At 36.9% G+C, this 24,166-nt stretch overlaps 1 protein-coding gene across 4 annotated transcripts in view; it reads right to left on the reverse strand.

The window, feature by feature from the left end:
- The window catches only part of ttll5 (tubulin tyrosine ligase-like family, member 5), a 120,133-nt gene that overhangs the window by 93,319 nt on the left and 2,648 nt on the right, over positions 1-24,166 (reverse strand). For all 4 annotated transcript variants that reach the window (XM_051866899.1, XM_051866897.1, XM_051866898.1 and 1 more), the window contains exons 3-12: positions 22,108-22,214; positions 21,047-21,129; positions 20,412-20,518; positions 19,226-19,356; positions 19,012-19,094; positions 18,124-18,193; positions 17,952-18,036; positions 11,497-11,598; positions 8,262-8,353; positions 7,370-7,477 (exon numbers count right to left, since the gene is read on the reverse strand). In XM_051866899.1, the coding sequence (XP_051722859.1) occupies positions 7,370-7,477; positions 8,262-8,353; positions 11,497-11,598; positions 17,952-18,036; positions 18,124-18,193; positions 19,012-19,094; positions 19,226-19,356; positions 20,412-20,518; positions 21,047-21,129; positions 22,108-22,214 (968 nt within the window). The remainder of the gene's footprint in view (positions 1-7,369; positions 7,478-8,261; positions 8,354-11,496; positions 11,599-17,951; positions 18,037-18,123; positions 18,194-19,011; positions 19,095-19,225; positions 19,357-20,411; positions 20,519-21,046; positions 21,130-22,107; positions 22,215-24,166) is intronic.

Below are 24,166 nucleotides of genomic sequence, written 5' to 3' on the forward strand. Positions count from 1 at the left end.
AATCCAGCGATTGGGTTGTTTTAACCCAGTGGTTGGGTTAAATGTTTGCTCAATCTGCTGGGCAGTTTCATTTAACTCAACTATTGTTTAAAAATGACTATATGTCTGGCTTAAAATGAACCCAAAATAGGTTGGAAATTAAAAATCAGACATAATTACTAGAGGAAACATTAATAATCAAAAGGTGAACATTTATTAATGAGCAATTGTTTAATTATTATTCATTAAACTTGTTAATAAATGTTTATTTATAAAACATATTAATTAATGTTTATTGTCAACATACTTTGGGTTCATTTTATGCAAGCAATACAGTAAATTTTAAACAATAGTTGAGTTAAATAAAACTACCCATTTGTTGGGTTAAAACAACCTAATCGCTGGGTTTGTCCATTTTCAACCCAACTTGGTTTGTTTTTAACCCAGCATTTTTTAGAGTGTACTTTAAATATTAAATTTACAAATGACTAAGTAGTTTTTAAACAATATATTATCATAATATGTACTTAATAATGTGTAAATAAATTGAAACTACTGCATGTCAAGTAATTTAGCTTAATTTAAATTTAACGGGGTCATATAATGCCCCTTTCACAAGATGTAATATAAGTCTCTGGTGTGACTGTGCAGTTTTAGCTCAAAATACCCCACAGATCATTTATTATAGCTTGTCAAATTTGGGTGTGAGCAAAAACACGCTGTTTTTGTGTGTGTCCCTTTAAATGCAAATGAGCTGCTGCTCTCCACCCCCTTTCCAGAAGAGGGCAGAGCTTTAACAGCTCGCGCTTCGGTCTCTCAACAACAACAAAGCTGGAGAATCTCACGCAGCCAAAATGAGGATTGTCAGTAACGGTGTTCAGCCTTACATTGTTCAAACCGGAGTCGACACTGATGGAGAGACTCAGGAAGAAGTTACAACTTTTAGAATGAAACTGGACGTTTCTGAATGGTTAGTGGATAAATTTATGTAGTTGCTAAAGTCATTGATTAGCATATTCTGTCATGATAATCTATAAATCGCTCATGTGGGAACTGTTGTAAGATGCTACAGAGCCAGAGAATATATGCTGCATGAAGACAGAACAGGTATTAATTACGGTTATAACTTATGTTGTCATCTTACGTACTGTATTGCAATAACATGGCCTCGCCCCCTTTGTTGTGTGTTGTGTGATGTCACCAACCCAGGAAGAAGCTTGTTGTAGTCCCTACCAGCCGTTTGTTGTAGTCCTTAAAAAGAGATTTCTGTAAAGAAAATATCTCCCTTTGCATTGAACTTTGAGTGTCGTAACTTTGCAGATGTTGTTTATGTTCAAACAGCAACATTACACACTAACTAAAGTTAAAAAAGTCAAATCGCAAAGAGCCACCCCTTTAACTAAATTAAGATTGAAAAGTAATAGTCAGTAAAGGAAGAACAAAGAAATGCATTAGAAAAGCAATAAACAGAGTGCTTTCAGTAGCCGCTTTCACACTACTGGTAAATATATATAAAATTTCATTTTTTCAGTAATATATGACATCTGCATGGAATGGCTTTCCTTCGTTTTACAGATAATACACCAGGTGTTACTGTAAATTATCAATGCCATCAACACTGAAAATCTTTCCACACATTGTAAGTGTTGCAATTTCAAGCAAAATCCTGGGTTTCTCACAATGCAGTTTATTTGTGTGGAATTGGCAGCAAACATCATAACATCGTAAGAATCAGTTCAGAATAACTGAAGAATCAATCGTGATCAATCAGAGAATCATTTTTCTTCTTTTTTTCCCCACCACTAAAGGCCAATTATTCAGCCATCGGTGAGCATGTCACAATAAGCCATCAAAGAAATCTTTTACAATTCATGAAATTTGTGTCAGACCGCAAAAATCTTTGTGCACTTGTATAAAGAAGCATTCAAATGGACGTGAATGTCCATTACACACATATATCACACACACGGTCCAACACACACAGAGGCTCATTTTATTCACTAGTACTACTGTTTCTGCTTTCCATGTCAGAGGTGAAGAGCGACCAATGAAGCATCATGTTACTGGACTTGCAGCTGAACAAAGACAAACCCGCCACTAATTCACATCCGAACAATAAGGAGCATATTAAAGAGGGAATCAACCGTGTGGCTCTGATCCAGATTCACTCGAGATGAGATGTAAACTGGGAGAACAATGGGGCTGTTCAACTGGAGCCAATGCTAAAGACCTTTTTCAGCACTTCCTCATTTATTAGCCTCCGCATCACTTCCTGCTACCTTATTTTATTGCTTTATTTTTTGGTATGACATGGAGATTTCTCATTGTGATGAAGACTGTGATGAACTCGGCTATACAAACACACACTTTCCATGAGGAAAGGATGATTTGATGGGAAAAAAAACTATAAACATAATTAGTGATGCACCAAAACAGTTTGGAGCACTGAAATCATTGACTGAAATGGTGACGAAATAGATTTCTCGATTTTAATCGATCTTCATTTTAGTGAACCAAGATCTTTTGCTGTTTTCAGTTGATGCGTGAACAAAACTTCAGTAAACATTATTTGTACTGCATGCTGTAATCTCTCAATCAGTGTTTCAACCACAGAAAGACGTCAATAAAACAGCTTGTAAATAATGTCACATTTACTTCAGGAAAGCCACTCAATGACCAACTTTTTCACTTAAACTGTTAGTGATGTCTTATTTACTGCATGTTTGAAGAAATCAGCCACTGTTTAAATATTTATATTTCAACAACCAACTGGAGTAGAAACATTCAAAAGTTGATTTAAAAACTCTATTATCTGCAATTTAAATGCTTATACAACTTATACAACAGTTTTAATTTGAGTGCTGATTATTAAATACATTTCAATATTGAATTGATTATTATATACACATTATTTCAGCTGCAGTTTTTGGCTAATTGAAAGTGTATTTTAGTTTTGGTGTTTCAGTAAAAAAAATAGTTGTTTCGGTGCATCACATTATTTCAGTATGACATATTCATAAATTTAATATGTTTAGGTCTAGCAGGATGCATAAACTATGGAATTTGTTGTGTTGTACGTTATAGCTTGCACAGAGAAGTAGGATATTACTTTAATAGTATTCGCCACTGCGCAAGTTCACACATTTCAGCTAAAACGGATCTGTGGGAGACACAACTGAAAGTTAATTCGCAATTAGATGTTTGTGTGAGTTGCTCTTCGCAATAATTTAGCTCCAACAATAGAGTTTAGCTGCAAAACACCTGCCCGGAAGTTTGTAGAGATCCTGGATTAGCTGGTTCAGGTGCGTTTAATTAGAGCTGGAGCAGGGCTGGACGACCCTGGTGTAAAGAGTGATTTTACCATATTAAACAGGCCACTTTATCCATATCGCACTGTTTCCATCACATTCCACTGATGCACCTGCATGGGCGGCTCATATTCAGTCACGTGACACAGTGAAGTGAACCCCTGCCTGCCTCCAGTATCCCATCATGCACCAAAGATGAGGGCATACACTGGGTAGAGGGCAAAGATATCCTTATCATGCAGGTGATTGTCCGATAACAGAGCAGTACACCTGCGCTATGTTATCACAGCCTGAACCAGCAACACCTACAGAGGAAATATTATGTCTACAGACACGTTACAGAGGAATGACAACACTGGAGTGAAGAGAAAGAAATAAGATCTCATTTGTGTTCAGCTTTGGAGGGGTGATCTGGCACATGAGGAGAACTACAGAGTCATAAACATGCCTGTTTTTATCTTTTTAAAACTCAGTAAGCTAATACAGCACATTATTTTAGTATTATTTATAGATTACTAGTAATATTTTGAATTATATCTTTTTATATTTCCAGGTTTTTTTTTTTTTTCTTCTGGTTTTGTCAGGACTCAGGTTTGATCTCTCCTCCTCTTTGCTCTAGTCTTTGTTTTTCCCATGTGGTCTTCGTTCATTGTCTCACAGTTGTTTCTACTCTCTCCTTAATTTCTCAGATTTACATTCTCTTCCTTCTGCTCTGTTTCTTTGTCAGTGTGTTTTGTGTCTTTTACGTTCACACGTGTCTCTCTAAGGGTTTGTTCACACTTAGCAAACTTGGTTCGATTAAAGGGGTGGTTGATTATGATTTCGCTTTTTTCATTTTAGTTAGTGTGTAATGTTGCTGTTTGAGCATAAAAGGGAGATATTTTCTTTTACACAAATCTCTTTTTAAGGACTACAACAAACGGTTGGTAGAGACTACAACAAGCTTCTTCCTGGGTTAGTGATATCACAAACCCTAAAATCCCCCGAGAACACACAACAAAGGGGGCGGGGCCATGTTGGGCTGCTTTAGAGAAGAGGAAGAGTTGTTGTAGTAGAGTGTTGTTTTTATGCTGTCATTTTGCGCCGGACTGCTTCACAAACGAGGGTCAATTCAACACTGGATTTGCACAAAAGATTAACATGACGGCACATGCTAGTGGATGAGTTGAATCAACTCCACAGCAACTACATCAATTTATCCTCTAACCATTCAGAAACGTCTAAAAGTTGTAACTTCTTCCTGAGTCTCTCCATCAGTGTCGACTCCGGTTTGAACAATGTAAGGCTGAACACCGTTACTGACAATCCTCATTTTGGCTGCGTGAGATTCTCCAGCTTTGTTGTTGTTGAGCGACCGAAGCGTGAGCTGTTAAAGCTCCGCCCTCTTCTGGAAAGGGGGCCGGGAGCAGCAGCTCATTTGCATTTAAAGGGACACACACAAAAACGGCGTGTTTTTGCTCACACCCAAATAGAAGCAAATTTGACAAGCTATAATAAATGATCTGTGGGGTATTTTGAGCTGAAACTTCACAGACACATTCTGGAGACACCAGAGACGCATATTACATCTTGTGAAAGGGGCATTATAGGTCCCCTTTAAGACAAACTCTGGTGCAATTGCTCTGTTAGTGCAGTTCGAGCAACTGGTGTGCACCAAAACAGCGGACTGAGATCGCTGTAAAGGTGGATCTCGCTCCACTTCCAAACAAACTCTACTGCGATTCAACTGAAATATGAATGCAACAAGGACCAAAGACATCTAAAAGAGCCAAAGACAGGACGTGATGACACAAGATGCAACCCTAAAACAAAATGCTCAAGCACACCTGGTTCTTCTCGTCATAGTCGTGATGTTCGGTACAGGCATCAGAAACGTCGTCTTCTCGCAGCAGATCTTCGTTTGTGTGTGACGGAGCAACTCCTGCCACTGTTCTGACTCCTTTACCAGTTTTTGAGCTCTGTGAGTTTTCAGCTGGTAAAAATACCATTTTATGTGTGCACATACAACAAGCACATAGCATTGTTTTGAATGCTCTGTCGCAAAATATACTTTTTTTGTGTTGTTTTGTATCATTAGGTTTGGTGTGCGATTGCGAACCAGGTCTAAATGTATCATTTTCTTTTTTGGTCCGGACCAAAAGAACCAAGAGAACTGAACTAGAAGTGTAAACACACAGAGACTTGTGAAGTTCATCGATCTTGTCTGTTGGTATAGTTTCTGTTTTGCTTACATCCCTGTCCTCTGCCCAGTTAGTGCTGTGGTTTCCTGTGGTTCCCGGACTGCTCATCCCGGTGTGACTCTGGCTACAGTCATTAGTTCTGGTCATTGATTTATACCCTGGCACTGATTGCATTGTTGATCTGTCTACACGTGTTTGATCTCTGCTCGCCACTGACCTGTCTATGCTGTTGTCCACCTGCTAATGACTTCTCATCTGTCTGACTCTTCTCTCATCTCCAGTCTGGATCTGATCACTGTATGGACTGTTTTAACGCGTCTGACCCCTCTTCGGATTTGTCCCTCTTCGAGTTGTCCAGGTGGCTCATCCCAAAATTTTCATAAAGTTTTAATAAAATCTAAATGATTTGCTTTTGGGTCCTTCCTTCCAGAAAACCTAACAAGATTTTGTTCTTACTACTTTTTAAGTTTAATTTGTTTTTATTTTTAGTTATTTCAGTTCTTAAAGTCCCCCTGTGGTGAAAATCAAGTTTTTAATGTTGTTTGTATGTCTATGTGGTGTTTTTAACATTCTTTAAGACAAACCATGTGCAAATTCATGTCAACACCATTGCTGGGTATTTTTTCCTTAAAACTGCAGTGAGAAAAGATGCAGTCAGAAATCGCTGGTGTTTCTGACGTCACAAACTACCTTGTAACCAATCACGCCAACGTGTGGGCGGGCTTTAGCATATCATTAACTATGACCGCTCTGAAGCAGGGGAGTCTCGAGAGAATATATCCTGGTATATTTTTCTGTTGATTTGAAAAATCATGTACATTTAGCAATATAGCGAGTGTATGATGTATATTATGATGTTATGATGAACTATATGTCTTTCTCCACCAATGTCCTGAGTTGTTCAAAGCGTTTGTAAGGATACTGATTGTTAGAAGGCAGCTGTTTGACTCTGAGATGAAGAACAGGAACATGGTTTGTGTAACAGATTATTAGCCGTTTGATAACGTAGTCAAGCAAAAGGATAATCATTAATTACCGTTATGAGTTCGACGTTGTAAAAACCGATACCATTGTGCGGTGTTTACCTCAGTAAGTTGACCAAGTGGATCTCTGAGCTCATGTGAGCGAGTGGAGGCGGGGCTAATCAGCAGATTCATAGATTCATAGCATATTCATATTCATAGAACAGTTGTATTTTTTATTAATTATTGTTTACAAGGATCAATAAATAATGTAGCAAATGATTCTAATGTTAGTTAATGCATTAACTAATGTTAACTAATGAGACCTTATTGTAAAGTTACCTTATTACCTTATTGTAATTGTAATTAACAAAAAAGTCTTTAATAGTTTTAATGTTAATAACCCTGCTAATATGCTAATTAACATTAAACCGCTAAAACAACATTAATCAGAGAAGTGATGAATTGAAAATCTGGAGGATAATGTGTTTGACCTCATGCAGGTATTTAACACCCCATAATCGTTCAGAATGAGAAACATTTGGACTGCATTTTGCTCTGGCAGCGGATATCGTTCTGTTTTCACCTCCATAAACAGTCCATCATACAGTAAAGTCTGCATTCCTCTGCTTAAACACTGCAGAGACTGTTACGGGATGCAATACAGACTTCATAAACCATCAGCATTACTATATTACTGTGAAATCATTGTAAGTAATGCTGATCTATGAGGTTATGCTCTTTGAAACCATGTTTCAGAAGTATCAAGCAGTTGATGTTTACCACAATATTGAGTAATGTTTTTATGCCTGATTTTTTGTTAAAAAACAGGATAAACAGCATAGATATATAATATAAGCCATCATATTGGCTATCTGCATGCCATAACTTAAAAAAAAAATCGATTAGACAAAATTTCCCAACATATGATGTGTCTTACCGAAGCAGTTGCATCGATGAGGGACAAACGTCTTGCAGGCTGTGGCGATGTGGATCTCAGCACTCAGAACAGCTTTAACGATCAGATCCTCGATCTGACCCATGAGCACTGACAAACACAGAGAAGCAAGCGTCAGCTGATCATTCCAGATGGAGCAATGGTTATTTAAACATTTATATATTCTTTTGATCACTCACAAAAGCATCAAAATAAAGTTTTCCTCCCATCCCATATGATTTCCATCACCAGTTTTGCAAGCAAACGCAAAAAATTTCTCAGGGGAACAAAACTTTTTCGAGAGAATGAAACATTTTTCGACCTATTGAAATATCATTTTTGCAAGCAAGCGCAAAGTTATTCAGGGGAACTTAAACTTTTTTGATAGCAAAAGTTTTGCAAGAGAATGTGAAGCTCTTCGGGGGAACGTAAAAGAGAATGCAAAAAGTTTTGAAATCAAACACAAAGTTTCTCAGGGGAACACAAAACTTTTTTGAAAGAAAGTAAGTTTTCCCCCATCTCATAACTGTTCCATCTTCATGTCAAACAGAAGACTAAGTGCTCGAGTTGTATGGATTTTTATGTTTTGTTGTTTTTTTTTGTCTTAATTGGTGTATATATTTATCTATGATATAATAATTTATTATGTTATGTTGAATTAGATGAAAGTAAACTTATTTGACTGCATCTGCATCTGACAACATAAAATGTGCAGTGATCATCTCAAAATGAAACCCACCCAGTGGGTCATAAATCCAGCGATTTGTTTGTCAGGAGTAACAAGCGTGTCACTCTCCTCATGACTGTGATGATTTGTGCTTGTGAATGACTGTAGATTAGTGGTTCTGAATGCAGACGTTATGCAGTGACAAACATATATCTTAGATATACTCACATGTGGTGTCTTTGCCTTCTTGCCTCAAATACCTCAGCATTGCGCTCATGCTCCATTTGTTCCCATAATCCTCTACTTCAGGGTCATCGCAGCTGAAAGGAAGAGAAACCATGATTGTCAGCACTGCCAAAACAATACTGAGAAATGGGCACAACACAACAGTGTTGACATGATTAGCAAACACAAGGATTAGCTTGTATTTGAAATCACATTCCTGAGCCATTTAAGAGCGAGGAACAATGAGAAGTGATTATTTAACTATTATTTCTGACAGCTTAGATCTGCTCTCATTACTGTAACGTGCAAGATGCTTTATGGCGTGAAGCTGCGGCAAGACGAACACAAGCCACTGTAAAATCATCAGGCGTTAAGGATTATTGCATCATAACCTTATGCAGATTCAGACGGAAAGACTTTTCTCACAGTGATTTTGGTGTTCAGAAGGTTAAAACATGGTCAAATGTGTCTACGATCACAATAATGATCTGCTGACTGACTCTTGCTGACTAACTGTCCAGAAACAATTTTAAAAGTGTTTATCCAAAAAAAATTATTAAAAATGTTAACTGAAAATAAAAACATCAAAAAGCATTTACATCTTCCATTAATAATGCAAAAAAGAGATTTTGATGATTTATGATCACATGGGCAGAAAACATCATAAAAAAAATCATGTACATTTAGCAATATAGCGAGTGAATGATGTATATTACGATCACATTTCAATATATCAAATTTTTCAACGTTTTTTTTTTTTTCACCATATTCTGAAATTCGATATATTGTTCCATCCCTATAGGTGACATTTCAATTCTATAGACCCTTTTCACATTTCCGGGTTTCTCAGAAGCGGAAGTCGTCATAGTTGGGTAAAATTCTGTAGCGGTGAATGAGAGAATACATTAAATATATTTTGTGTTTCCATTTGCTCAAATAGAAAAAGGAAAAACTCCACAATAGTGTTTTCACAACTTTCAAAAAGAGGGATAAAATAGAGAGCGATTGATAACAGCAGTCAGAAGAGAGAAAGATGTCATTTTTACTGTCACTCCCATAGCCTCTCTATTAGAAACACCCTCACAGCAGCGTTAAATATTTTTTTGTAATTTGATGCAAAGGTAATGTAAATAAAATAAATAAAATATAAAAAAAACTTTGCAGGATTTACAATATTGATGACTGTTAAAACACGTCATCACTAGTGGTTAAACGGATCGTTTTTGATCCGTGATCCGTACGGACCAAGCCCCACGGTTCGGGACGCATGTGATTCGCGGATCAATTGCAAGTTTAACCACAATAGAGTGAAAGGTTATCATTTGCACGTGTTTTGTCTTGCTAGTTTACACATTAAATAGATATAAAACCATTCCAGCACTAGAAGAGGCAAAAGAGGATTTAATTCGGTATCGCACACCACGCTGTTATCGGTGCACACAGACGCACATACATACAAGGCTCACGCACGCAGAGAGAGAGAGAGAGAGGTGTTTCAGATAGCTGGCAAACTCCAAATTGATTTCTCTTTCGCGTCCTCAATGCACTTGGATGGACACATACACGCATTATGTCAGTAAAAATACCCCTCTCGGCAAGTATTCTCTTAATTGAACGAGGTGAGAATTCGGATGTGTATCTATCGGATGTGTGAGTACATGGGGTCTTACTCTTAAAGTGACAGCAACCTATAGACCTTATGTAGCCCCGCCCCTTTTTCAGCGCTGCGCTTGTTGTCTTTTGTCTTCCGGTTTGTATTTCCACAGCGATCTTAAGTATTTATGAATGAACTCCTCGTTTTAAAATCTTCCTGGTCTACAGACATTTGTTAAGACATCTGCTTTAAACATTACAATGCTCACGATAACTTTAATTAACTCTACAACAAGTAAATCTACTTCACCAGCTAATTATTCTTCAACAGCGATGCCATAGAAATATACAGAGCTACCGCAAAAACGGAAGTTCAAAGACAATATTATAAAGATGGCGGCGCGCTAGTTTCTCTGCCGCATAAGGTCTGGAAATACCTGCTGTTGTCAAACAACATAACACAGCTTTAACAAAGAATAATCTATATTAAATTTATACAGTGAACAGTGCCATTTTACATTTAATTATTACATTTCTGTACACGAAAAATTAATACTACAGTTAGACCTTATACTTTATTTGTAACTTTATGATGTATTTATCTATGCTTATAATTGGTGTACAGTATTTGTTCTTTTTACAGTCTGTTCACTTGCCTTTAATAATGTATTAGTTAGGCTAGTAGTTTCTGCTGTGGTATCAGAGTAGTTAAAGTGGGCTACGTAATAAATGCAAAGTTACCCCCCACCCCCCATTTTTTATTTTTTTTGTGCTGATCCGAAAAATGACCCGATCCGTGACTTAATAACCGTGATATGATTTGAATCGTGAGTTTTGTGATCCGTTGAACCACTAGTCATCACAGTCTGTGAAAAGGGTCTATTTATCCTTTAAACTTTAAAATTTGTTTTAAACTTAAATCAAAACTTTCAATCAATGCTTTGTCAGCATTGAATTCTATTTACACTTAATTTTGCATTATTTTTGCTACCTCAATTCAAACTCAGAAACTGGTAGTTTGATAGGCTGATAGTGATAATTTGGCTAGTTTATGTTAATTCACTTTATTTAATTTCTCTTTACATTACCACCCAAAAGTTGGGTCTAATTAAGATTTTTTAAATATTTTATTTTTAATCATCATATTAGAATGATTTCTGAAGGATCATGTGACACTGAAGACTGGAGTAATGATGCTGAAAATTCAGCTTTGATCACAGGAATAAATTACACTTTACTATATATTCACATAGAAAATTATTTTAAATTGTAATAATATTTCATTGTTTTTACTGTATTTTTAATCAAATAAATGTAGCTTTGGTGAGCAGAAGAAACTTCTCTCAAAAACATTTTTAAAAAATCCTAACGATTCCAAACTTTTGACTTCTAGTGTATTAATTTCCTCTGTTGGAAAGAAGCAAAAACATAACTTTTTTTTTTTTTTTTTTTTTTTCCTGTTGAAGCCAGAAATAAGAAAAGATTATACAGTATTTAATTGAAAAAAAAAAAAAGTGACTCAAAAAGATTTTTGCTAAATATGTCATTAAAATACCAGCAGGCCTGTTGGCACACAAATGTTGCACTTAATAGCAGGAGTCTGGAAATATTTATATCCACGCGATCAAATCCAGAGAGAGCTCACCTGACGTAGTCGCTGCTCTTTTTGTTGACACTGTAGTTGGTCAGATGCATGAACTGGTTCTTGATGTTTGCCGTGGCGTGGTCGTACTTCACCGTGGCAAACCTACAACACACACAAACGAGAAGGAAAAAATGAGCTTAATCACGATTAGGACATTCAACTGACCTGTTGAAAAGAACAAACAGGTAAAGTACCAAAGCAAGCAGTCTTCTGAAAACATGTGACGGCTTACATTCCAACCACATTCTATCTAATATTAATGTGACACATAAACAGAGTTTTTGTAACAGCCATCCAACTAAAACTAGCAAATCACACAATTACAACACCAGCGTCAGGATGAACAAGGTCATGATGACTGTACGATCGGAGGCCTGGTGGATTTATGCATGATGTCTCTGGACAAAAAATAAAATAAATAATACATATTTGTCTTGTAAAAATACAAGATTAATACCTAAATAATATTAGATTATTATATTTTGTTGGTGATCTTTTTTTCAATATGGAGCATCTGATCATTTAGTAAAGCAGCAGCACACTCTCCTCAACAACACACGAGTTCAGGAATGTCTCGAATCACAAATTTTGAGCAACAGTAACAGCAATAGAGAGCTATTGCAGGGATGATGTATTTTCATAGGACAAAACTCCTAAACGGGTTGCATTTTAGCACGTCCTGAAGTCAATGGGTTTTTTGAATGAGTTTTTGGTTAAAAGCTTGAAATAAAGTCTGTGGTGAACGCAAACTCAAGATATTTTTAGGTTTTACTTTACATATACATCAGTAATGCCACCCTGTGATATTTTCAAGTTTTCACTTTTCACAAGTGTCTAAACGGAACTACAGAGGATCATCTACTCACTAGTCCACTTTCTCAGCTTCGTTGTGTTTATAATCGCACTCTTGCAAACTATTCTAACTCAAACTTTCAGGGAAATATGTTTTTTTAAAGTATTAGTTCACCCAAAAATGAAATTTCTGTCATTAATTTCTCACCCTCATGTCGTTCCACACCCGTAAGAACTTCGTTCATCTTCAGAACACAAATTAAGATATTTTTGATGAAATCCGAGGGTTTCTGAATGACACATAGGCAGCAACGACATTGCACATTTTGAGGTCCAGAAAGGTACTAAAGACATCATTCAAACAGTCAACATGACTACAGTAGTTCAACCTTAAAGGATTAGTTCACTTTGAAATGAAAATTACCCCAAGCTTTACTCACCCTCAAGCCATCCTAGGTGTATCTGACTTTCTTCTTTCTGATGAACATTATCGCTGATATATTAATAAATATCCTGACGCATCTGAGCTTTATAATGGCAGTGAACGGGACCAACGAGTATGAGCTGAAGAAAGTACCTCCATCCACATCCATCCATCATAAACGTACTCCACACGGCTCCGGGGGGTTAATAAAGACCTTCTGATGCGTTTGTGTAAGAAACATATCCATATTTAACAAGTTATTAAGTAAAATATCTAGCTTCTGCACGAGCCGCCTTCCATATTCAACGTACGCAGAAAGTGTAAACCTCTTGCCGCTCACAAAGCTTACGCTACGCATCCTACTCCTTCCCTATTCAACTTACGGAAAAAGTGTAACTGACGTGATTCCAGTTTACAAGCTACATATTTTACTTCATAACTTGTTAAATATGGATATTTTTTTACACAAACGCATCGCTTCGCTTCAGAAGGCCTTTATTAACCCCCCTGTGTGGAGCACATATTTATGATGGATGGATGTGGATGGAGGTACTTTCTTCAGCTCATACTCGTTGGTTCCGCTCACTGCCATTATAAAGCTCAGATGCGTCAGGATATTTATTAATATTTCTGCAATTGTGTTCATTAGAAAGAAGAAAGTCATATACAACTAGTAAAGCTTGGGCTGAGTGAACTAATCCTTTAATGTTATGAAGCGACGTGCACAAAAACAAAACAAAACTAACGACTATAGTCAACAATTTCTTCTCTCCCCTGTCATTATCCTATGCAGTCGACGTAGTGAACGCAATGCAGCGCTTACGTGTTTTTGTTTTGTTTTTGCGCACAAAAAGTATTCTCATCTCTTTATAACATTAAGGTTGAACCACTGCAGTCACATGACTGTTTTAACGATGTCTTTAGTACCTTTCTGGGCCTTGAAAGGTGCAATGTCGTTGGATGTGTGGATAAGATAGCCTCGGATTTCATCAAAAATATCTTAATTTGTGTTCTGATGATGAATGAAGGTCTTACAGGTTTGGAACGACAGGGTGAGTAATAAATGACAGAAATTTCATTTTTGGGTGAACTAACCCTTTAAGACTGAAAGAGTTGTTGAAGCTTAAATTAGACATGAAACAGAAGTTGTGCAAGTCTTTTCTTCTCTATTGTGCCGTATATCAGAGTGAAACGCTTCTGGAACAAGAACAAATGTAGGGCGGGGCTTGATTTTGTCCGTGGGGAATTGATTGGATGGTTGTAGTTTGCTATTGGTGGATCTCATGTGAGTGACAGGTTGCCCCGCCCTCGTCATCAGAGAAGAAATGCTGCAAGAGGGAGGAGAAGATATTCTGATTCAAGATTACGAGGAACATGAATTTAAAACAATAATGAAGTGCAACGATAATTCAATTATAACAAATACTGCGATATTCCATAAAAAAGGCAATTTTGATTTCATTGTGGCTTTAAAGGTGGAGACGTTGAAGTGAAGTAGTTCATTTATATACGCTTAGCTTTTGACTTCTGCAGATTGTATTTTGTCTTCAAAATTAAAAAGTTGTGCTCATTTCTGAAGATTATCATGATCAAAACATATCAAAAAGTGTAAGAATCATTTTCTTTTTTGTTGGTCACAGAGCTTATTTACTGCAATAATCCAAAAGCCAATGAAAAAAAATCTATTGGGTTTTTGTTTAAAAAAAACAACAGGTTGGCCTACAAAAATACGCCATCACTGCAACGCTTTAATACATATGTGTTTTGGTAACACTTTTCAATAAAGTTTCATTAGTTAACATTAACTAAGAATGAACAAAACTTCTAAAGCATGCATTAATCTTAGTTTATTTCAACATTTACTAAAACATTATTAAAAACAAAAGTTGTATCTGTTAATATTATTAATGGACCTGAGTGTAACCAATGTTTCTGTCATAAAGTCAGCTGACTAATCTGTTAATTCTCCTCTTAACTGCACATAATGGTACGGCGAGAATACTGCATAATCACAGCCCATAACAGAACAAGTTTTATTAATGTAATCTTAAGTGATTTGTTTTAAAGCTTGCGGGCATTCCCAGAATACAGCGTCGCTGCGTTTGAGAGGAGTGGACGCCACATGTGGAGGAAGAATTTCCTGGCATACAAAGAGCACCTGAATGCCTTCAAAGCTTCTGGGATCTCCAAGATAAAAGTTGAGTTGGGAAAAGTGCCAGGACGTAGCGCCAGCAGTTCATAAGAGAGTGTGCTGAAAACAAACCCGAGTGTCGCTCCGTAAAGGCGGCGTCAGCGCCAAGCCTAATAGAGGTAGGCCAAGCGTTTTACACACACCAGACCACAGCGGCCCACAATACACTGCACATCCACTTCACACGGCTTCACTCTGCACGCCATCCAAAAAATCAGAGGATTTGTTTGAGCTTCTCACTCGCATGTCTGAGAAAACGTTCTCCTCTCTGTGCCAGAAGCAGGACACTGTGTGCATATCTAGACTGAATGCGTTTCACAGGCGCTGAATGGAGGGATTCGGAGCGATTGTGAGACTTTCCACAGAAAACTTTCCCAATACTATTTGTGGCTTATGTAAAAATATCATAAAAATTAGGTAGAAGAAATCATTTAAAAAGATACCTGAGAATGTGCTTGCTTTAAAATGTTTCTTTAAACAATGTCAGATTTCCTTGGTGCTTTAAATACATTAAAAAAAAATACTATTTAGAAGAAAAAAAGAAAAGAAAAAAAAACTTTTGTCAATGTCCTTCCAGCAATGAGACAATGGAAAGCTTTGTTTGAGGCCTAGATGAGCCGGTCCAACTTTACTGGAAACATTTCTGCTGCCATCTAGTGTTTGTGTTATTTTAGTGTCTTAAAGGAATACTTCTGGTCAAACACAAAAGTTACACATTTTTGGGGTGTTAAAACACTTGCTCTTATACCAGCTTAATACACAGACGATAAAAAAAAAAGCTATTTTGTAGGCTGACTCCCCATGAAAGTGTAAAAACTGAGACTTGAAGCACTGGAAATATGTCTGTCAACAACATCCAATCTTTATGAAACCATTAATATAATCAGCTAATATCAAATTAAACCTGTAAAGCCTGAAAAATGAAATAATAGTCTTACTTAATAGTTACTTTTTTGAACTGGAACAGTTTATTGAACAGTTTATTTTGTTGACTGTCATATTTGATGCATCAGGCTTTTATGGCTCATATACTTTGATATAGTGAGAATATAGAGATAAAAAAAAGGCTCAATATTATTCAGAGGCAAAAATATGTAATTTGCTACAAATGCTGATATTAATATGAACAGAAAGTAAGATTAATTTCTGATGCTTGTAAATCAATGAGATCTTTATAACAGCATAGCAGATACATACATAAAATGCATACAATATATCAATAGTCTTAGTAAGATGATATTTAAATGCTTAGTTTTATGATCAAATCTCTGTAGTTTTAAAACATATAATGCAATACAATGATGATTGAGAGATGAACAAATAAACCTTCCTCAGAAGATGATGATCGTATTTGATACTCATGATTTTCTATAAAATGATGTCTGGATAATCAAGTAAAGCGAAGCTGCTTCAGTCCAGTTGAAATATTACGAACAATATCAAAGTTATTCTTACGTTTACTTGATAAAATCAGCACAGATTTCACAGCAGAAAGACACGTGAAGCACGAGCTGAAGGAGGACGTTTGTACAGTTATACTAAAAGATCTTTAACTTGATAAAAAAAGTCTAAATTATCAATCAGACGGACTGTAGGAGATTGTGTGCCTACAGGTTTATCAGATCATGTTGATCAATTTGAGGCCTTAGAAATGTGTGTATCAAATATGATACAAATATGAAATTATTTGACAGTTCAAATCACAACCTTTACCAGTTTAACAATAAGGCCATATCATGATGACGGCTTTACTTTACGCAAATATGAAGATCACGGTACAAAGATGACTTCTCTGCCCACCAGCTACTAGAGACAGGAAGAGCGTTTATTTTTGTGAACTGGTTCTTTCAGACGGTTTGTCCTTTCAAGTCTGCCTGGTTGATTAGGTCATTTTGAACCGTTTTTTTTGTGTGTGTGTGTTGTTGTTGTTGTTTTTTGTTGTTGTTGTTGTTGTTGTTGTTCAATAACCAGTCAAGAAGTAACTCAGTTCAACACATTTACTGCTAATTCTCAGGCTTGTAGCAGATACAGGTTTGTCGTTGTTGATCCATAAATTGATGAAATCAATTAAGTGTAATGAAAAAATATAACTGCAACTTAAAAATAATAAAGTTGTAATAAGTTGTATTAGTAACTTCAAGTAATACACCTACTTCTAATTCTATGTCTCAAGCAATTATTTTTTAATAAAAAAAAAAATAACAGATACAATAATCTGTAGGTTTTTAAAGTTTTATTCGGCTACTGACATTAACATCACAACACACAGCAAAACCTCAGTCCTCAGTAAAAAACTTTCAACAGTTCGTTGATTTCTGTTTAATTTGGACATGACCGAAACACTGACTTTCAACTCTGTCTGTAGGTTTGATTTGTTTACTGTGAACCAGTTCTTTTGTTCAGTAACTAGTCTAGTAACTCGAGTGAATGCTGCACAATGAGCATGCTACTTCGGCTAAGCATTTTTGCGTCATCACGCCAAAACTAAAGTACGATTTAATTCAACTTTGTGAACCCGCTTGACCGGTCACTTGCTACGAATCGGCTCGAAAGAAATATTCATTCAAGAACTGGACATCACTACCAGCCACAGTGGCAGGTGATGTCCAATAGAGTGCATTAGTGCCGCCCACTTTTTCAGCGACATTGGTTTAGGAAGTATATTTTCCATTAATTTTTCCCTTAGGGATTTTAAAATAGCCAGTAATCAAACCAACCAGCTTCAAGGAGAATCACATTATTACAAACTTTGATTTGAAGCAAAAAAATTATTTGAAAATCATACAAAAATACAAGACTGTAAACTTAGCGGCTTTACTGAGGGAAAGAACCTCAATCCCACGATGCATTGCGAACAGTATGATTGAATTAAAAATGACCTGAAAGGCAATCAGATGTTGACACTGACAGGTTTCATTCCTTCCGTTTGTTCAAGCATTCGTCTTTGTATCTAAGCAATGGCATTTCTTATCAAATGTCTTGCGGGGCGACAGTTACTGTTAGATGGCAGGTGTTGGTTTCATACCCTGGATGATGTAAATTAATTACCTGGCCAGCCCTTCCTCATAGAGATAGATCAGGAGAGGGTCGTATGAGGTCACCAGCACATACAGACGCACGTCAAACTTAAAATCTGCAGACGCAAAACAAACAAACTGAATGTAAAACCAAACTTTATACAGAATGAGTTGATCTGTGAGTGTTAGTGTTGTAGACTCACCGTCAATCAGTAGAGGATTGCTGATGTACCGCGACACCAGGATGTTCTCATCCAGTGGGATCTGACTCGGCTGAAACACCAAGCATGTGTTATCAAGCAGTACAGAACAAAACTCTCAGATTACAAAAGCATGTTAATTTCCCATTATGCAGCGGAAGCAGCTTAAAGCCACATCGACCGAACCTCAAACTGAACAAGCAAATAAGGAAAGCTACAGTATCTGTAATAAAACAAGAATCAACATAGTTTGTGTAGCTGTGAATTGACTAGGTTCACAAAACCTTGTTTATGTTGATAACAATGCCATTCTAAACCACTTTCTACTTTGGTCTATTTGCCTATAAATAGCCTTGCCAAGACCTTATCTGACATGAGTAGCAATCGTTATGCCTGACGTCAGCATCGCCAAACTTTTGAAATATTATTTTAAAATAATTGATTTCAACAAGTCAAGACAACAACAGCTACTTACCTGATCATGAGTTCTCAATCTTTCATTAATTTTGACGGGGAAAAAATGGTTGCTGCGTTAATTGTTAAATATTTTTAACACGTTAAACTAAAAAAAATTAATCGAATGTGTTAATGCGTTAATTTCGACAGCCCTACTTTTTATGAATTATAAAATCAAGACAAAAATGTGTGAGACTGGTTATAATGCTGCAAAAATACAATGTGAGCAGATCTAAATGTAATGCCGCAATCAACACTTTTTTAAATATTTTAACATTTCACTTTAATCGTAACAGCCATAGCAGATTTAAATTCATTTATGCAGGGGCATTTTTAGCCCTGTTATCTTAAATTTGGGGGGCATTTTTGCTCATTTTAGTGGTATTTTTGTCCCAAGCCCCCAATAATTTCCATCTCTCTCTCTTAAACACTTACATTGTTGACAAGGTAGATGCCTCTGCCCCTGGAGGACGCCACAGGTTTGATGATCCATGCACCCTTGTCTTTGCTGAAGGAGCCTGAGATTTGCATGAGGACAGAGAGAGAGTGTTATTAAAGCCCAGCAGAGAAGCAAACACATCTTTCTTATTGATGTCGTTTATGTTAATAGCCAAACACTCTTTGACTGGACAGAGGGGTGCCCACTCACTGCTGAATTCCTGGTACTCGGCAGGAAGCACAAAGGTCTGGGGTACGATGTGGAAGTTTTGAAAGCCATGGGTTTGCTGCATCCTCTGGATGTTTTTGTAGAGCCGGTCTTTCCGCGTGAGCTCGTACGACCTGGAAAGCAACGGGAGCATTGACCGTAAGTGCTGAGGATGAGGTTAGCATCTAAGATAGCGAGGGGAACATAAACCCTTGAAATAACACCACAGTGGCAGCGCATGTTCAGTTTGATCTATTGCGCTGTTTCTTCCAAACAAAATGTACTCGGCTCAAACTGCCAATGAATACATGCCATTCGCCCACTTGGAAGGCCGGTTGTGTCGACGTTGTTGTTGCTGAGTGAGAGTGTGTGTGACTTTGGTAACATATTACCATTGAGGGAAACACACTGCACACCACAAACTAGTGTTTGGTTGAACACCTGCAACATTCGGGTTAAAGAAACGTATCACAAATCACTGGTGAGCCCCAACACGAAGGCTGTTCCAAATGGTAGGCAGCACAATTACGCTGTCTTATAAGAAAAAGGACAGTTTTGTCCAACATTTGTGTGTACTGTCTAGGGGTGAGTTAACATTATCCATTAATCAATTATAATCTATTTTCATTGTGATGAACCAATATCAAGTCTTAATTCCCAAGATCAATCTTTTAGTCTGTGCTGTTTTCAGTTGATGTGTAAACAAAACTTCACTAAACATTACTTACGCAGCATGTTTGAGCTTCAGCAAGAACCAATGAGGTTCATTCTCGTGTTACGCAGCATGTTTGAGCTTCTGCAAGAACCAATGAGGTTCATTCTCGTGTTACGCAGCATGTTTGAGCTTCAGCAAGAACCAGTGAGGTTCATTCTAGTGTTACGCAGCACGTTTGAGCTTCTGCAAGAACCAATGAGGTTCATTCTCGTGTTACGCAGCATATTTGAGCTTCCGCACGAAGCTCAATAGTGAATTGAATCTCGATAGTGAGCTCGATAGTGATTTGAATTGTCAAAACTCAACCCTGGTGCTGTATATTTTTATACTTGTTGGTGTATAGCTTATAAAAATGCTAATGCCTGTTCTATTGAAATAAACTGTGAATTGTACAACATGCAGAGTTTGCGTTTTCAGATGGGATCCAGCCTCAGAACGAAGTGTTTTGGAACAGAACTGTAATGACAGACACACCTGGGAAAGTGGTTGACTTTCTGGAAATCCTGTAGAGAGCGCATAAGGTAGGGTTTCAGGTGCGAGCCAGTCCACATCAGGTTAAAATCATTGCTATTTGGGTGCACCTAAACAGAAAACACTGTTACTTTAAGCCAGGGTAAAGTAAAAAAAAGAAAAAGATTCATTAAAGGCCCAAAGTTATTTATTTACAGTCATTTTCATTGCTATTACATTTGAGCTTTATTGTATTGGACCCTTATAAACACTAACCACTGTATTGGAGGTTAGCCTGAAAAAGCTGAATTGCAGCTTGAATCCTTAATACTTGTGTTGCTAAACTGAACTGAACTAACATCAAACCAATGTGCAGTATACAAGCAGAGGAATCCCACAATGCAATGTGCTTGACTTGCCCTTCTATTGCCAATGTGCCAAATAAACCAGAGGTTCTATCAGATGTGATTTTTTTTTTTCTTGACTCATTATTATTTGATCAGACTGCTAGAGGTTTATGCAAATTGTATTAAAATGCCAAAAAAAAAAATTTCTATATCAAGATGATGGATGACACTCATCCACTGCATTTAAATTTGGCAGCATATAGTGTATACTAACATTTCATTCCCTAACATGGCTAATGTCTACAGATCTACCTCATGGAATCCATGATTGACCAGTATGCCACGCACAAGACGACTCTCCGTACGCACAATCTTGAAGGCCAAGTTATATTTTTCTATAAGAAACAGGAAAAAATCTTAAAATACTGCTTCAAGAAGACTGTCACACTGCAATGGCATGTAGCAAATGACAATTTTTATAAAAGCAGTCAATAGATATTTAAATAACATTAGACATGCTATTTATATAGCTATTAAAAAATGATTTGTCACTGGAAAGAAGTAAATATACAGTACATATATATATATATTCAGATCTGCGTTCTGACCCAGAGAGAGCAGTTGTCATGTATAGGTGTGAAACAGCTTCACAAACAGCCTTTTTCAACCACACAGTATCATTATTTCTGTCTTACAATCATTCATATTATCACAGAAGTACTGAGATAAAAGTTTATAGTTTGGATATAAACACTGATGTCTACGTAAAATAGAGTAAACCTTTTAAACAAAAGTAAATTGACGCTTCACATAAAGATTCTAACAATTACACCGTTAGACCAGTAGATGGCAACAAGTGACTGTTAAAAAATGTATTTGTGTGCATCTCAATCTCATTGTCAGGGCACTGATCAGGGAGCCATTTTAAGGGCTGTATCAATCTCAAAATCCTTCCAGTGAACTGAAACATTTGCTCCCTAAAAATCCCGCAATGCACCGTGAAAACCAGGCAGCACCGATGCTCACTATTTCTCTTAAGGGAAGTTCTGAAGTGTGAAACATAAATCACGTGTTTTTACAAACATCATAAACATACATTGCTAGACAGGTACTGAACATAATCTTGCGAACATTTATAATTAACTTAGGGCTGAAATGTTGCAGGTACAAGTAACAATCAAAATATTTATCATAATTTGCTTTAAATAACATTAAAAATAAATAAATGTCAGAAAAGTATCAGTTACTAATTCACGGCCTAGGGAGCTGATTGAGACACAGCCATTGTCATTCATTCAATCCAAAGATTTGTTCAAAAACGCTGAATTAATAAATTCTTCTTTATCAAACATAAGAATTCTCAGTGTCTGTACCTCCAACAGAGCGGATGGCCACATCTTTGGACACAATGGCTTCTGCACAGAAGAGCAGCACGGGAATCCTTTTACTGACACCACTCCAGGCGATACACGGGTGTTTCCTATGACAACACATGTTAAAGCAAAGAGAACACTGCTATTTCCTCTGTCAGATGATTATCACATTACACAACTCAAGACAAAGATTAAAATGTTTTTTGCGGAAAATAGCATCAACAAACTCTAACAAAAGCTTTAGCATTAGGCAACTCTGATCTATGTGAGCAGAGATAAGATGGTACTCTGTGTGTTAGGGTTCTGTCACTTCGATCTGCTTTATTCTTGGTTTTGTGACAGAGCCCTGAACTCATGTATCGTCTTGTCTTTGTGTGAGCGTGCGGCTATGAGTGTACTTCTCGGCTTCTTGTCTATGTGCTCAGTTTCATGTGCAGAACATGGTGTTCTGATCCTGGCACTCCTGTCTAGTTTGGTTTGGTTTAGTGTCGGGGTTCGGACATTCATGCTCCATGTGTTGTCTTTTGTTGTTTTGTCTCACTGTGCGCTCTTGTCTCTTTTTGTCGAGCGCCTGGTCTCATTGGCTGCGTGTTTGTGTCATGTTTTGTGTGAGTACATGGTTTGTGATTGTGTTCACTGGCAATGTGCCCTTGTTTTTGTCATTCATAATCAGCATTGAACATGCCACCGCTACATTTTACATTACGTTACGGTGCCCGCCACGACACTACATCCACTGTCGTTTCGCTTAAAAACCATTTAATTCATTTGGATAATAAGTCATAAAGTTCACTGATCAAGTGAGTAAAGCGAGATGACTGACAAGACCATGGCGGAGGATTCGTTGCGCAACAGAATGTCATATCTTGTACAATTCACATTCAGCTCCGCTGTTCCCTACACACATGCGATCACTAATTCGAAAGCGAAAGTAAAACGCGAGCTCCCTGATGTGCGCAAATTAGGCTACATACAATAGCCTGTCTCCCGGTATCAAACCTATCTTAGGCTGGGCTGTGTAGTTGTAACCACCTCTTAGCTCTGGTCTCTGTTTGCACTTTGAATATTGAGAGAGTACTTTGATTATAGTTGCACATATTGTTTGCACTTAATAAGACTAAGAGAAAACTGTTATTTAGTTTTGTTATTTATACTGTATAACGTTTATTTCTATGTTCAATTTGTGGAAAGGAGTTCAATTAGGAGCCTCAATTAGACGTTCTGGAAGCTCATAATTCATGTGCACACTGTAAACCCTAACGCTCAAAATAATTAATTGGTTTGAGTAGGAATTAGATCAGTCAAATTAACTTTCATGAGTATTTAGAGCTTTCTTTTTCTTTCAAGTTAATAGAAATTATATATTTTAAGTAAACTGGACTGTTTCATTGTTTTGAGTTTTGAGTTGAACTTATTTCTTTTAATTTAGACTAACTTAAGTTTAACTGAAGCTGGGCTGGGATTTCTATTTCTATATTCTCAAAAGGGAGAGTGAATGTTAAAATTAAGTGTTATATAATGTTTTTTGTGCAAAATTAATGTTAAGGGAGAGATTTAGTAGTGATTAATGTTTTGTTATGCTAATTTAGAAGAGTTTCTGTTAATGTGGGTTTTTGGAGAGTTTCCATCATGGTGACAAGTGGTGCATGCGGCTTGGTTTGAGAGCAGGTAAGTTAAATGCTTTATATTGCTGCACTCATTCAGCAAAATGTATGAGTACAAAATAAAAATCTGCCAGTTCTGCGTACTTAAACTTTGAATTTCTTAACTTAAAAACTGAGGCAACTGATTTTGCCAACTTATTCGGGTTTACATTGCAGTAAGGTCTGAAGAGACTCGTGTGAAATCATACAGGAGAGAAGCCAGTCAGTTGAGTTTGTGGCAAAACCTTTTACAGTGCTTGAGTATTGTTGTCTTTTACTGCATATGATAATACATGTATTTCGTCATTGAGGATTTCTTAAAAATACCTGTGTAAAAATCTTGTCTCAAACTCAATCTCGTGTCTCGTCTCGTCTCTTGAGCGGAGTGTCTCATCACAACCCTACTAAATATCATA

The sequence above is a fragment of the Ctenopharyngodon idella genome, chromosome 17 (genome assembly GCF_019924925.1).
Source record: "Ctenopharyngodon idella isolate HZGC_01 chromosome 17, HZGC01, whole genome shotgun sequence".
Taxonomy (NCBI): domain Eukaryota; kingdom Metazoa; phylum Chordata; class Actinopteri; order Cypriniformes; family Xenocyprididae; genus Ctenopharyngodon; species Ctenopharyngodon idella.